Genomic DNA, 14,560 nt, shown 5'->3' with positions numbered 1-14,560 from the left:
AAGTTACCCTTCGGGTTCCTATTAAATCTCCCCCCCCCCCCTTAACCTATATCTTCTGGTTCTTGATTCTCCTATGGGCAAAAGACTGTTTACCCAATCTATTCGTCTCATGATTTTAACTTGCAATTGTTCAGACATGAGCCTTAATACTGATACACACACAGGTCGAGGGTTTGTGTATAATTAACTTTCCCTTTTCAATGCAGTCTTTCAGTCTGATCAACTGCTCCAGTTGCTGCTCACTGACGATATGGAAACCACTGTCATCATGGTGTCTGTTCTGCTCAGTATTCTCCAGCTCAACAGGTAAAATGCTTGTATCTGTTTGTGAAGTTGAGAGATTTATACAATTCGCCCAATTCAAAAGCGTTTAATTGTCATATGTAGTTTAGTCTAGTTTAGAGATACAGAGCGGAAGCAGGCCCTTCGGCCCTCCAAGTCGGCGCCGACCAGCAACCCCCTTACACTAGCACTATCCTACACACTAGGGGCAATTTACACTTTTTATCCAAAGCCAATTAACCTACAAACCTGTGCGTCTTTGGAATGTGGGAGGAAATCGGCGCACCCGGAGAAAACCCACACACTCATGGGGAAAATGTACAAACTTTGTAAAGACAGCACCCATAGGCCGGTGCTGTAAAGGGCCTGTCCCACTTTCACGTCCTAATACACGACCTCTGCCGCGTTTTCCCTTGACTCATACTCGCAGCATGGTCATCACGAGATCGTAGGTAGGTCATAGGTAGGTCACGATGCTAGTCGTGGGTAAACATAGAAATTAGGTGCAGGAGTAGGCCATTCGGCCCTTCGAGCCTGCACCGCCATTCAATATGATCATGGCTGATCATCCAACTCAGCATCCCGTACCTGCCTTCTCTCCATACCCCCTGATCCCCTTAGCCAGAAGGGCCACATCTAACTCCCTCTTAAATATAGCCAATGAACTGGCCTCAACTACCCTCTGCGGCAGAGAGTTCCAGAGATTCACCACTCTCTGTGTGAAAAAAAGTTCTCCTCATCTCGGTTTTAAAGGATTTCCCCCTTATCCTTAAGCTGTGACCCCTTGTCCTGGACTTCCCCAACATCGGGAACAATCTTCCTGCATCTAGCCTGTCCAACCCCTTAAGAATTTTGTAAGTTTCTATAAGAGGTACTCGTGGCATCAAGCAGGTCGGGGCGATTTTCTAGCCTGATGTAAAATGTCCACGAGTAAAAAAGGTCGTGAATTGGGTCGTGAAAGTTGGACATGCCCTTAAGGCAGCACCTCTACCGTGTCACCATGTCGCCCTGTCACTGTGCAATGACATTCTTGCTTACAGCCACATAACTGGCCGGTAAACACAATACACACAAATAACACAATAAACAAAAACAAAAAACGGAATAAATTAAAAATAAAACAATATTAGTGTAAGAAGAAGCCCAAAGTCCCGAGTGCAACCAAGGCAGTTTATATGTTCAAACAAAGAACTGTAGATGCTGGTGAATACACAAACAGACACAAAAATGTTGGCGTAACTCACCAGGTCAGACAGCATCTCTGGAGAACATGGATAGGTGACGTTTCGGGTCGAGATTCTTCTTCAGGCTGATTGTCAGTGGGGGGGGGGGGGGGGGGGGAAGAAAGAAGGCTGGAAAGGGGGAGAGGCTGTACAAAGTATGGCAGGTGATAGGTCAACACAGGTGAGGGGGGTTTCATAGTTTAGTTTGTATTTGTCGTGTAAGAAACTTCAGTGATATTTTCCCTTAGAAATTGTGTATTGTTTACTATTTAAAACCATTATAACTTGCTTTTTGGGCATGGTGGCGCAGTTGTGGCCTTACAGTGCTTACCCGGGGTCGTTCCCGACTATGGGTACTGCTTGTACGGAGTTTGCACGTTCTCCCTGTGGCCTGCATGGGTTTACTCCGAGATATTAGGTTACTTCCCACACGCAAAAGACGTACAGTTTTGTAGGTTAATTGGCTTGGTATAAATGTATAAATGTAAAAGATTGTCACTAGTTGTGTGTGTGGGGTAGTGTTAGTGTGCGGGGATCGCTGGTCAGTGCAGACTAGGTGGGCCGAAGGGCCTGTTTCCGTGCTGTATCTCTAAACTAAACTAAACGTCCAGATTTATTCATATCAATAGACAATAGGTAATAGGTGCAGGAGTAGGCCATTCAGCCCTTCGAGCCAGCACCGCCATTCAATGTGATCGTGGCTGATCATCCCCAATCAGTACCCTGTTCCTGCCTTTTCCCCATATCCCCTGACTCCGTTATCTTTAAGAGCCCTATCCAGCTCTCTCTTGAAAGCATGCAGAGAACCCGGCCTCCACTGCCCTCCGAAGCAGAGAATTCCACACACTCACAACTCTCTGTGAGAAAAAGTGTTTCCTCGTCTCCTTTCTAAATGGCTTACCCCTTATTCTTAAACTGTGGCCCCTGGTTCTGGACTCCCCCAACATCGGGAACATGTTTCCTGCCTCCAGCATGTCCAAACCCTAAACTATCTTATATGTTTCAATAAGATCCCCTCTCATCCTTCTAAACCCCAGAGTGTACAAGCCCAGCTGCTCCATTCTCTCAGCATATGACAGTCCCGCCATCCCGGGAATTAACCTTGTAAACCAACGCTGCACTCCCTCAATAACAAGAATGTCCTTCCTCAAATTAGGGGACCAAAACTGCACACAATACTCCAGGTGTGGTCTGTACAACTGCAGAAGGACCTCTGTGAATAAAATCAGTGAATAAAAAAAACTAAAATTAGCGACCTTTAAAGTAATTGAGACTGGCCCCTTTTTCTATGACAGTAATTTATTACTGTTTTAATGTTTTTTAAAGGTGTAATTTATAAAACACCTCAAATCAAATTAGGGTTTTTGCTAAAGAATCTCTCTCTCAGAAATAGATATTTGCAATCACTGCAAGGATATTAACTGGAATTCAATCCAGTGATAGATTGATTCTTGATTAGTACAGGTGTCAGGGGTTATGGGGAGAAGGCAGGAGAATGGGGTTAGGAGGGAAAGATAGATCAGCCATGATTGAATGGTGGAGTAGAAGATGGGCCAAATGGCCTAATTCTACTCCTATCCCTTATGACCAATGCAACAGGTCCCGTCAGCAGGAATTTGTGATTCTTTCCTTGGACTTTTGCAAGACTGAGAAGAACCATTCAGATTTCTTCAGTCTACACCCTCCTTCATCCCTACATTTTGTGCACCCATCTGTAAATCAACTTAGTTTAGATTCTACGCAATATTCCAGCATTCTTTAGTCAGAGGGTGGTGAAACTGTGGAATTCATTGACACAGAAGGCTGTGGAGGCCAAGTCAATAGATATTTTTTTACGGCATAGATTCTTGATTAGTACAGGTGTCAGGGGTTATGGGGAGAAGGCAGGAGTTTGGGGTTAAGAGGGAAAGATAGATCAGCCATGACATGATGGGCCGAATGGCCTAATGCTGCGCCTTTCACATGAACTTATCTGCAATTCCTTATGTCTCCACTTCTCGTCTGATATCCATTCATATGCATTTTTCCAATTACATTGATTGATTGATACTTTATTGTCCCATATACATGGTACAGTGCAATTCTTTATTTTGCATACAATACACAAGTATGCAAATGGCCGCCACATATGACAAAATTACAAAACAGAGGGATCTGGGAATAACTGTGCACAGTTCCCTGAAAGTGGAATCTCATGTAGATAGGGTGGTAGAGAAAGCTTTTGGTGTGCTGGCCTTTATAAATCAGAGCATTGAGTATAGAAGTTGGGATGTAATGTAAAAATTGTACAAGGCATTGGTGAGGCCAATTCTGGAGTATGGTGTACAATTTTGGTCGCCTAATTATAGGAAGGATGTCAACAAAATAGAGAGCGTACAGAGGAGATTTACTAGAATGTTGCCTGGGTTTCAGCAACTAAGTTACTGAGAAAGGTTGAACAAGTTAGGGCTTTATTCTTTGGAGCGCAGAAGGTTAAGGGGGGACTTGATAGAGGTTTTTAAAATGATGAGAGGGATAGACAGAGTTGACGTGGAAAAGCTTTTCCCACTGAGAGTAGGGAAGATTCAAACAAGGGGACATGACATGAGAATTAAGGGACTGAAGTTTAGGGGTAACATGAGGGGGAACTTCTTTACTCAGAGAGTGGTAGCTGTGTGGAATGAGCTTCCAGTGAAGGTGGTGGAGGCAGGTTCGTTTTTGTCATTTAAAAATAAATTGGATAGTTATATGGATGGGAAGGGAATGGAGGGTTATGGTCTGAGCGCAGGTATATGGGACTAGGGGAGATTATGTGTTCGGCACGGACTAGAAGGGTCGAGATGGCCTGTTTCCGTGCTGTAATTGTTATATGGTTATTCAATACTGTCCCGAATTACAATTGTTGGATAGTGTGTGTAGGCAAAAGCCTGGCCAGTTCTTCCTTCCTAAACCAAACTGGCAGGGATTCGGCCCGAAACGTTGCCTATTTCCTTCGCCCCATTGATGCTGCTGCACCCGCTGAGTTTTTTCCAGCATTTTTGTGTACCTTAGCTGCAACCAACTATAGTGCATGTATTACAGATGAGTTTAGTTAACACCAGAAAGTGGTGAGGACAGCGGAGAAGATCACCAGATCACCCCAACCTGCAATCCAGGACTTATACCCATCTCGCTGTCGCAAGAGAGCAACCAATATCATCAAAGACACCACCCACCCAGCACACAAACTGTTCACTCTCCTACCATCTGGCAAGCGCTACCGCAACAGGCGGAGCAAAACCACCAGATTCAAAAACAGCTTTTTTCCTCAGGCCATCAGACTACTCAACACACTCAAGAAAATTCCATGAACATTTAACTTTAACTCAATGTGTAAATAGGCAATTTATCAGTCAATTTAAGCAGGACAGCTCTTTGCGAGCGGCAGTGAGTGAAGTGCCCTGTGAGAAAAGTGTGAGTCTTTGGCTCGAGAGTCTTCGGAGAGGAGGCTGAGGAGAGGAGACCACGCAATACGCTTGAGAGGCTAAGGATTCTGGGAGAGGCAAAGAGGTTTGCCACGCACTGCGAGGGAGCGGTGGGCCAGACAGGAGGAGCGGACGGAATTGCCACTAGACAGCCAACCCAGTAGGTAATTTACGGCTGGGGTGAGTACTTTCCCATTTATAGGAGGTAGGATTATATAAATAAGGGGTGTATCAATACAGTAGGGGATTCTTAAATAGGACCAGTTAATTACTTATATAAGATGGGCGGTCAGGAGATGTGCCAATACTGCGAGATGTGGGAATTTGTCGACACCATTGATGTAGAAGATCCCTACAGCTGCAGTAAGTGTTTGAGGCTAGAGGAACTCCAGCTCCGCATTGATGAGCTGGAGACCCAACTTCATACGCTGCGGTACATCAGGGAGGGGGAGTATTACCTGGATGTTTTGTGCCAGGGGATGGTCACACCGACCAGTTTAACTAATTCAGTAGGCAGTGAGCAAGGAAAGGAAGGTGTGGCCATAAGCGAGGCAGGTAGGGGGAACCAGGAGGAGATGCGGCAGGAGCCACAGCCCTTGCCCCTGACGAGCATGACCGAGGCTCTTACTCAATGTAAGGACGGGATCAGGGGCTGTGGGAGGGATGAGCAACCTGGCTGCAGCACCGTGGATCAGGAGGCCATTCAAGAGGGGGGAGGTAGAAGAAATGCCGTAGTGATAGGGGATAGTATTATTCGGGGGGTAGATAGGGTTCTCTGCGGCCAGCAGAACATGTCCCGAAGGCTGTGTTGCCTACCCGGTGCTAGGGTTAAGGATATCTCTGCGATGCTGGAGAGAAATTTGCAGTGGGAGGGGGAGGATCCAGTGGTCGTGGTCCATGTGGGGACCAATGACATAGGAAGGACGAGGAAGGAGGATCTGCTGAAGGAGTTTGAGCAGTTAGGGAATAAATTAAAAAGCAGAACCTCGAGGGTACTGATCTCCGGATTGCTACCTGAGCCACGGGCCAAATCGGCGAGGATACGTAAAATTAAAAAGCTAAATGCGTGGCTCAAAGACTGGTGTGGGAATAATGGGTTTGGTTTCTTGGGCCACTGGCACCAGTACTGGGACAGGGGGGATCTGTTCTGTAAGGACGGACTTCACCTGAACGGTGCTGGGACTGGGGTCCTGGCAAATCATATAACTAGGGCAGTAGAGAGGTCTTTAAACTAAGTAGCGGGGGGGAGGTATCAAGGGGGGTAATAACGGCAGGGGTAGAGGAAATAGAGCAGGGTATCAGTGGGGAAGCGGAAAGTCAAAATGTGACAGGAGACAGAATGTGTGAAGATAAAGCTTTAGATGTAAAAGGGGCAAAAACGGAAAGGAAGGGTAGTAAAAATCATCTGAAAGTGCTTTATCTAAATGCACGGAGTATTCGTAATAAGATAAATGAATTAACGGTGCAATTAAGTATATATAGTTATGATATCGTGGCCATTACGGAGACATGGCTGCAAGGGGATCAGGACTGGGAGTTAAATATAGAGGGGTACTCGACAATTAGGAAAGATAGACAGGAAAGAAAGGGAGGAGGGGTGGCCCTTTTAATAAGGGAGGGAATAACGGCAATAGAGAGGAAGGATATTGCGTTGAAGGATCAGGATAGTGAAACAGCTTGGGTACAGATAGAGAATAATAAGGGGAAAAAAACACTAGTGGGTGTAATTTATAGACCTCCAAATAGCTGTGACGCTGTTAGTCAGAACATAAATCTGCAAATAGTTGACGCATGTAAAAAGGGAACTGCTGTAATCATGGGGGACTTCAATTTTCATATTAATTGGGCAAACCAAACTGGGCAGGGTAGACTAGAGGAAGAGTTTATAGAATGTATTAGAGACGGGTTCCTAGAACAGTATGTCATAGAACCGACAAGGGGGGAGGCAATCTTGGATCTGGTCCTGTGTAATGAAGCAGGATTAATTAAAAATGTCATAGTTAGGGACTCGTTGGGAACAAGTGACCACAATATGGTCGAATTCCATATTCAAATAGAAGGGGAGCAGGTTGAAACTCAGGCTAGGGTGCTTAGTCTAAATAAGGGGGATTATGAAGGTATGAGGACTGAGCTGATCAAAGTTGACTGGGATAGCAGACTCAAGAATAAGACGGTACATGAGCAGTGGTGTACGTTTAAGGGTATACTGTATAACCTTCAAGAAAAAATTTATTCCTATGAAGAAAAAAAGGGGTAAGGGTAAGAACAGTCAGCCATGGCTCAGTAAAACTATAAAGGATAGTATTCGGCTGAAGGCAAGGGCATATAAGGTAGCCAGAGATAGTGGGAGGGTAGAGGATTGGGAAGCATTTAAAGGTCAGCAAAAAATAACTAAGAGATTAATTAAGACGGGGAAAATAGACTATGAAAGGAATTTAGCGAACAACATAAAAACTAATAGTAAGAGTTTTTATAGCTATATAAAAAGAAAAAGGGTGGCTAAGGTGAACGTTGGTCCATTGGAGGGTGAGACTGGAGAGTTGTTGGTGGGGAACATGGAAATGGCAAAGGCATTAAACGAGTATTTTGTATCAGTCTTCACCATAGAAGACACAAAAAATATTCCAACGCTGGATAAACAGGGGGCGGTAGGAATGGAGGAGCTAAATACTATTAAGATCACCAAGGAGGTGGTATTAGGGAAATTAATGAGACTGAAGGAGGATAAATCCCCTGGGCCTGATGGATTACATCCAAGGGTCTTGAGGGAGATAGCGGTGGGGATTGTGGATGCATTGGTGATAATTTTCCAAAACTCCCTGGAGGCAGGAACGGTCCCAGTGGATTGGAAAATGGCCAATGTAACACCTATATTTAAAAAAGGAAGTAAACAGAAGGCGGGTAACTATAGACCGGTTAGTCTAACATCGGTGGTGGGTAAAATGTTAGAGACAATTATTAAAGAAACACTAACGGGGCACTTGGATAAACATGACTTCATCGGACAGAACCAGCATGGTTTTGTGAAGGGGAAGTCCTGTTTAACGAATCTGCTCGAATTCTTTGAGGAAGTAACAACCCGGGTGGATAAAGGGGAACCGGTGGATGTGGTATACTTGGACTTCCAAAAGGCTTTTGACAAGGTGCCACATAAGAGACTATTGCTAAAAATAAAAAATTATGGGATTGGGGGTAATATATTAGCATGGGTAGAGGATTGGCTAACAAATAGGAAGCAGAGAGTGGGGATAAATGGTTCATACTCGGGATGGCAACCGGTAACTAGCGGGGTTCCGCAAGGGTCGGTGCTGGGACCCCAGTTGTTCACAATTTATATAAATGATTTGGAGGAGGGAACCAAGTGTAATATATCAAAATTTGCGGACGATACAAAAATGGGAGGAAAAGTAGGGGATGAGGAGGATAGGAAGAGTCTGCAAAAGGATATAGATAAGCTAGGTGAGTGGGCAACAACTTGGCAGATGAAATTTAATACTAATAAATGTGAAGTCATTCACTTTGGGAAAACAAATGATAGGGCAAGTTATTTTCTAAATGAGGAGGAGCTGCGTTGTAATGCAACGCAAAGGGATCTAGGGGTATTAGTACATGAATCACTGAAAGTTAGTATGCAGGTGCAGCAAGCAATCAGGAAGGCCAATGGAGTTTTGGCCTTTATTGCTAGGGGGATTGAGTATAAAAACACGGAGGTCTTGCTGCAGCTGTACACAGTATTAGTGAGACCACATTTGGAATACTGTGTACAGTTCTGGGGTCCATACTTAAGAAAGGATGTACTAGCCCTGGAGGCAGTGCAGCGAAGGTTTACAAGATTAATTCCTGCAATGAGGGGATTGACATATGAGGAAAGGTTAAGTAGGCTGGAACTCTACTCTTTGGAGTTTAGAAGAATGAGAGGCGATCTCATTGAAACGTATAAGATCGTGAGGGGCCTTGATCGGGTGGATGCACCGAGGATGTTCCCAATGATCGGGGAAACTAGAACTAGGGGACATAGTTGCAGAATAAGGGGGGGCTCTTTTAAAACTGAGATGAGGAAGAACTTCTTCACCCAGAGGGTGGTTAATTTATGGAATTCACTGCCCCAGGGAGCAGTGGAAGCAGAAACTTTAAATATATTTAAGACTAAAATAGATGTTTTTTTAGCTGCCAAGGGGATAAGGGGCTACGGGGAGAGGGCAGGGATATGGACCTAGGTATGGTTAGTATAGTAAGACCTGAGTGATCTCCTGGACAAGTGTCGATCGCCTAGATTGGGGTCGGAGAGGAATTTCCCGGATTTTTTTCCCGAATTGGACCTGGGTTTTTATCCGGTTTTTTGCCTCCCCCAGGAGATCACGAGGTTCTTGGGGTGGAGAGGGGTGATAGCGGTATAAAGGGGAGGGTAGTGTCTTGTGTTCTGTGTCTTGTGTCTACTGTTTGTGGGTAAGTGTGTCTGTTTAGTGTTCAGCCATGAGCGAATGGCGGTGCGGGCTCGATGGACCTGGTGGTCTGCTCTCGCACCTACTTTCTATGTTTCTATGTTTCTAATGTCTGCAGTATGCTATTTGCACTTTTCTATATTGCACCTTCATTATTGCACCTTAATAACATACCTCAAAAGTTTACTACAGTCTGGCACACTGTGTATATTTTAAATAATGTATATTGTCTATCTTATTGGTATATTGTCTGCCTGTGTTATAAATATTACTTGCACATTTGGAGTATGGGGAAATGCAATTTCAATCCAATTTATTTGAATTGACAATAAAGTTTACTTTGAACTTTGAGACACCAGGATATCATCATGCTGACTAGCTATAGCTGACTAGCTACCGGTACGCTGTAGAAAGCATTTTAACAGGATGCATCGCAGCTTTTGGTTTGGAACCAGCTCCATCCAAGACGGCAAGAAATTGCAGCAAATTGTGGATGCAGCCCAGACCATCACACAAACCAACCTCCATTTGACTCCATTTATACCTCAGGCTGCCTCCTCAAGGCCACCACCATAATCAAGGAGGAGTCTCACCCCAGCCACTCCCTCTTCTCCCCTCACCCAGCAGGCAAAAGGTACAGAGTGTGAAAACACACACCTCCAGATTCAGGGACAGTTTCTTCCCAGCTGTTATCAGGCAACTGAACCATCCTACCACAACCAGAGAGCAGCCCTGAACTACTATCTACCTCTTTGGTGACCCTCGGACTATCCTTGATCGGGCTTAAGAAACATAGAAACATTTGGCCTTCGAGCCAAATATGCAAGATGACCATGGCTGATCATCGAAAATCAGTACCCCATACCTGCTTTTTCCCATTTCCCTTGGTTCCTTTTAGCCCTCAGAGCTAAATCTACTGTAGCTCTCTCTTGAAAACATCCAGTGAATTGGCCTCCACTGCCACCTGTGGCAGAGAACTCCACAGATTCACAACTCTCTGCATGAAGAAGTTTTTCCTCATCTCAGTCCTAAATGACCCCTCGACCCATATTCTTAAACTGTGAACCCTGGTTCTGGACTCCCCCAACATCGGGAACATTTTTCCTGCATCTAGCCTGTGTAATCCTCTAAGAATTTTGTATATGTTTCTATAAGATCCCCTCGCATCCTTCTAAATTCCAGTGAATACAAGCCCAGTCGACCCATTCTTTCATCATATGTCAGTCCCGCCATCCCGGGAATTAACCTGGTGAACCTACACTGCACTCCCTCAATAGCAATAATGTCCTTCCTCAAATTAGGAGACCAAAATTGCACACAATATTCCAGGTGCGGTCTCACCTGGGCCCTGTACAACTTGCTCCAAAACTCAAATCCTCTCGCAAGGAAGGCAAATTGCCATTAGCTTTCTGCTCTGCATGCTTGCTTTCAGTGACTAATGCACAAGCACACCCAGGTCTCGTTGCACCTCCCCTTTTCCTAATCTGACAACATTCAGATAATCATCTGCTTGTTCTTGCCACCAAAGTGGATATGCTCACATTTATAATTTGCAGGCTTAACCTTGCACTAAACGTTATTCCCTTCTGTATCTGTACTCTGTAAATGGCTTGTGTATTGTCTTTCCGCTTGCTGGTGAGCACGGAACGAAAGCTTTTCACTGTACCTTGCAGGGGCGGAGAACCCGGGGGGGGGGGACCAGAGGGGACACGTCCCCCCCATGTTTTGTGAGGTGTGGGACATCACCCCCCAAGTTTTTGTCATCCTGATTTTAAAATCTCCGCTTTCCGCGAGACAGTGGGGGTAGGACTGCTGATCGAGGGCGCCGATTGGACGAGAGAGACGTCAGTCAGCAGGCAATGGGAGCGGGACATGATGATTCAGCGCGATGATTGGAGGAGGGAGGAGTGTGGGGGGGGGGGGTGGGACTGAGGATAGAGTGCGGTGATTGGAGGAGGGAGACCTGCGCCTCATCCGCAGCCAGGATCGATCCCGGCCGGGTCTCCGGCGCTGTCCCGAGCGCCCCCCCCCCACGGGTGGCCAGAGAGGTCGGGAGTCAGACGCAAGCTGTGCCCCCAGGCCCACAGCCAGCGCAGAGAAACAGCGCTAAACCCAGCTTAAATCTGCCTGTCCCGCCAGGTTTACATACCAGGGCTTGCGGGAAATATGGCCAGCGCGGAGAAGCAGCGCTGGTATCCCGTCATTCCAGACAGGGCTGTAGTTAACCCGGCAAGACAGGCAGAGTTGAGCTGCATTTAGCGCTGGATTGAGCCTCTGAAGCCTCGCGCGTGTGTGTGTGAGTGTGCGCATGCGCGCGCGACCACCAAAACATTGTGTTTCCCCGGTCCCCTCCATATTTTGATAGCGAGTTCCGTGCCTGGTACCTTGGTACACGTGACAATAAACTAAACTGAGGACGGCATTGCAGATGAAATCAGTTGACAGCAGGATATCAATTACAGAATTGTGTTAATGAATTGCCTTTCAGAACACTGCTGCTGTCTGTGAAGGAGAGAAGCATCCAATTAATCCTGGACGAGGTAATTTACGAGCTGTTTGAAAACACCAACCCAGTTATCGGAAGCACATGCATTAAAATCATGCTGTTGATTGTGGAATCCCACCCTCCTACCCTGCAAATGCTCAGGAATTCCTACAAAGGTATGTGAAGACTTACTTACTTACAGGCATTCTCACCATGAAGTGAAGAATTGTTTAAGAAAGAAAGATCAAAAGTCTTTTAACCCACCATTCTACCTCCAGGTCCCTCAGGTCGGCTGACTTGGGGCTACTGACTATCCCGCGGTCTAGGTTTAAGCTCAGGGGCGACCGCGTTTTTGCGGTTGCAAGCATCTAGACTGCAGAACAGCATCCCTCTCCTCATCAGAACTGCCCCCTCCATCGACTCCTTTAAGTCGAGGCTCAAAACCTATTTCTACTCCCTAGCGTTTTTGAGTCCCTCTGAGGGGGCGCTGTAAACAGTTTATGTATGTATGGTTGGGTCTGTGTACCATTGTATGTAGCACATTAGTGCCTACACTGATGTACAGCACTTTGGTCAACGTGAGTTGTTTTTAAATGTGCTATACAAATAAAATTGATTGATTGATTGATTGAAAGAACTGCAGATGCTGGAAAAATCGAAGGTAAGACAAAAATGCTGGAGAAACTCAGCGAGCGAGGCAGCATCTATGAAGAGAAGGAATAGGCAACGTTTCGAGTCGAGACCCTTCATCAGACTGATGTCGGGGGGGGGGGGAGCGGGGAAGAGGACTGATGAGCGGCTACTCCCAAGGGGAAAAATTAAACCAGCCTTACAAAATTCTTAAGGGGTTGGACAGGCTAGATGCAGGAAGATTGTTCCCGATGTTGGGGAAGTCCAGGACAAGGGGTCACAGCTTAAGGATAAGGGGGAAATCCTTTAAGACCGAGATGAGTAAATCCTTTTTCACACAGAGAGTGGTGAATCTCTGGAACTCTCTGCCACAGAGGGTAGTTGAGGCCAGTTCATTGGCTATATTTAAGAGGGAGTTAGATGTGGCCAAGGGGATCAGGGGGTATGGAGAGAAGGCAGGTACGGGATACTGAGTTGGATGATCAGCCATGATCATATTGAATGGCGGTGCAGGCTCGAAGGGTTCTATGCATCTATAAACCGTAACGTTTTGAGTCGAGACTCTTCTTCAAACCAGCCTAAAGGGCCGGTCCCACCAGCATGCGACTGCATGTGGCGAGCGCGACCTAACATGGTCGCTTGAGCCGTCCGGCCTCGCGGGGCCGGTCCCACTTCGATCGCCGGAGCCATATGTAGTTGTGCGGAGCTGGTCCCGACATCGCGCGGGGATCCGAAAAACTGACATTGTCCAAAAATTCCGCGCGGCAACGGCCTGTCGGCCCGCATTGAGGCCATACGTAGCGCCTCGACGGTCATACGCAGCGTCTCAACGCCATACGCAGCGTGTTGACGCCGTACGCAGCATCTTGACGGCGTACGCCTAGCGCGTGGCGTTGCGCGTTGCCCAGCGTGCCGTGCGACGTCCAAATTCAGTCGGCCCGCCTCCTGCCCAGCTGATTGGTGAGTATGATGTCGGGACCAGCCCCACACAACTCCAGACGGCTCCGCGGTTGGAAGTGGGACCGGCCCCGCGAGGCCGTACGCCTCAAGCCACCACGTTTGGTCGCGCTAGACACATGCAGTCGCATGCTGGTGGGTCAGGCCCTTAACTTGTTTTTAAAGAACTTTCAGTATTTTTCAAGTTGTCACAGGCACCTAAATACAGTTAAATGTTTGTGTTTTGCATATATCTTTCCCTCCACACCTTGGGTATCAAAAAGCTCACCAATAAGTATAAATGTTGGCAATTTAGTTTAGAGATACGGTGCTGAAACAGGCCTTTAGGCCCACCATGTCCGCACCGACCAGCGATACCCACACACACGACCAATATTCTACTACACGCTAGGGACAATTTACAATTTTAACAAAGCCAATTATCCTACAACCTGAATGTCTTTGGAGTGTGGGAGGAAACCGGAGCACCCGGAGAAAACCCACACAGATCGCGGGGAGGATGTACTAACTCTGTACAGACAGCCCCTGTAGACAAGATCGATCCCAGGTCTCTGGCGCTGTAAGGCAGCTGCTCTACCAATGTGCTACAATGGCGGTTCTCCCTTAAGGTAATTCAGTGACAAAAATATTGGCAATCTCCTTGTAAAAAAAATGTATTTCTTAAAACAGACTTCACAATTCCCTTAATATTCAACCACTGCATTTCTTTTACAACAACAACTGATAGTTTTGGCAGTGTCTTTTCCAGATCACACTGACCAGTTATCTCTGATCATCTTTCAAAGTAACCAGTTCCACAAAGGATCAGATTGTATTGATGATACATACCTTTCGAGAACCAGTAGTGGTAGAGCTACTGCCTTACAGCGCCAGAGACCCGGGTTTGATCCTGACGACGGGTGCTTGTCTATACTGAGTTTGTACGTTCTCCCCGTGACCTGCATGGGCTTGCTCAGAGACCTTAGCTTTCCTCCCACACACAAAAGTCGTACAGGTTTGTAGGTTAATTGGCTTGGCATGAATGTAAAATTGTCCTTAGTGGTGTTAATGTACAATGTCGGTGCGGACTCGGTGGGCCGAACGGCCTGTTTTCGCACT

General features: G+C 46.4%; 1 protein-coding gene across 1 annotated transcript in view; it reads left to right on the top strand.

The window, feature by feature from the left end:
- The window catches only part of iqcb1 (IQ motif containing B1), an 85,861-nt gene that overhangs the window by 40,491 nt on the left and 30,810 nt on the right, over window positions 1-14,560 (top strand). Inside the window, exons 6-7 of the mRNA XM_055631760.1 lie at window positions 207-306; window positions 11,879-12,051. Coding sequence (XP_055487735.1) covers window positions 207-306; window positions 11,879-12,051 — 273 coding nt within the window. The remainder of the gene's footprint in view (window positions 1-206; window positions 307-11,878; window positions 12,052-14,560) is intronic.

This window comes from Leucoraja erinacea, unplaced genomic scaffold, assembly GCF_028641065.1.
Source record: "Leucoraja erinacea ecotype New England unplaced genomic scaffold, Leri_hhj_1 Leri_89S, whole genome shotgun sequence".
Lineage (NCBI taxonomy): Eukaryota > Metazoa > Chordata > Chondrichthyes > Rajiformes > Rajidae > Leucoraja > Leucoraja erinaceus.
Note: the sequence above shows the minus strand (reverse complement) of the source record. Positions and strands in the feature narration are given on the sequence as shown.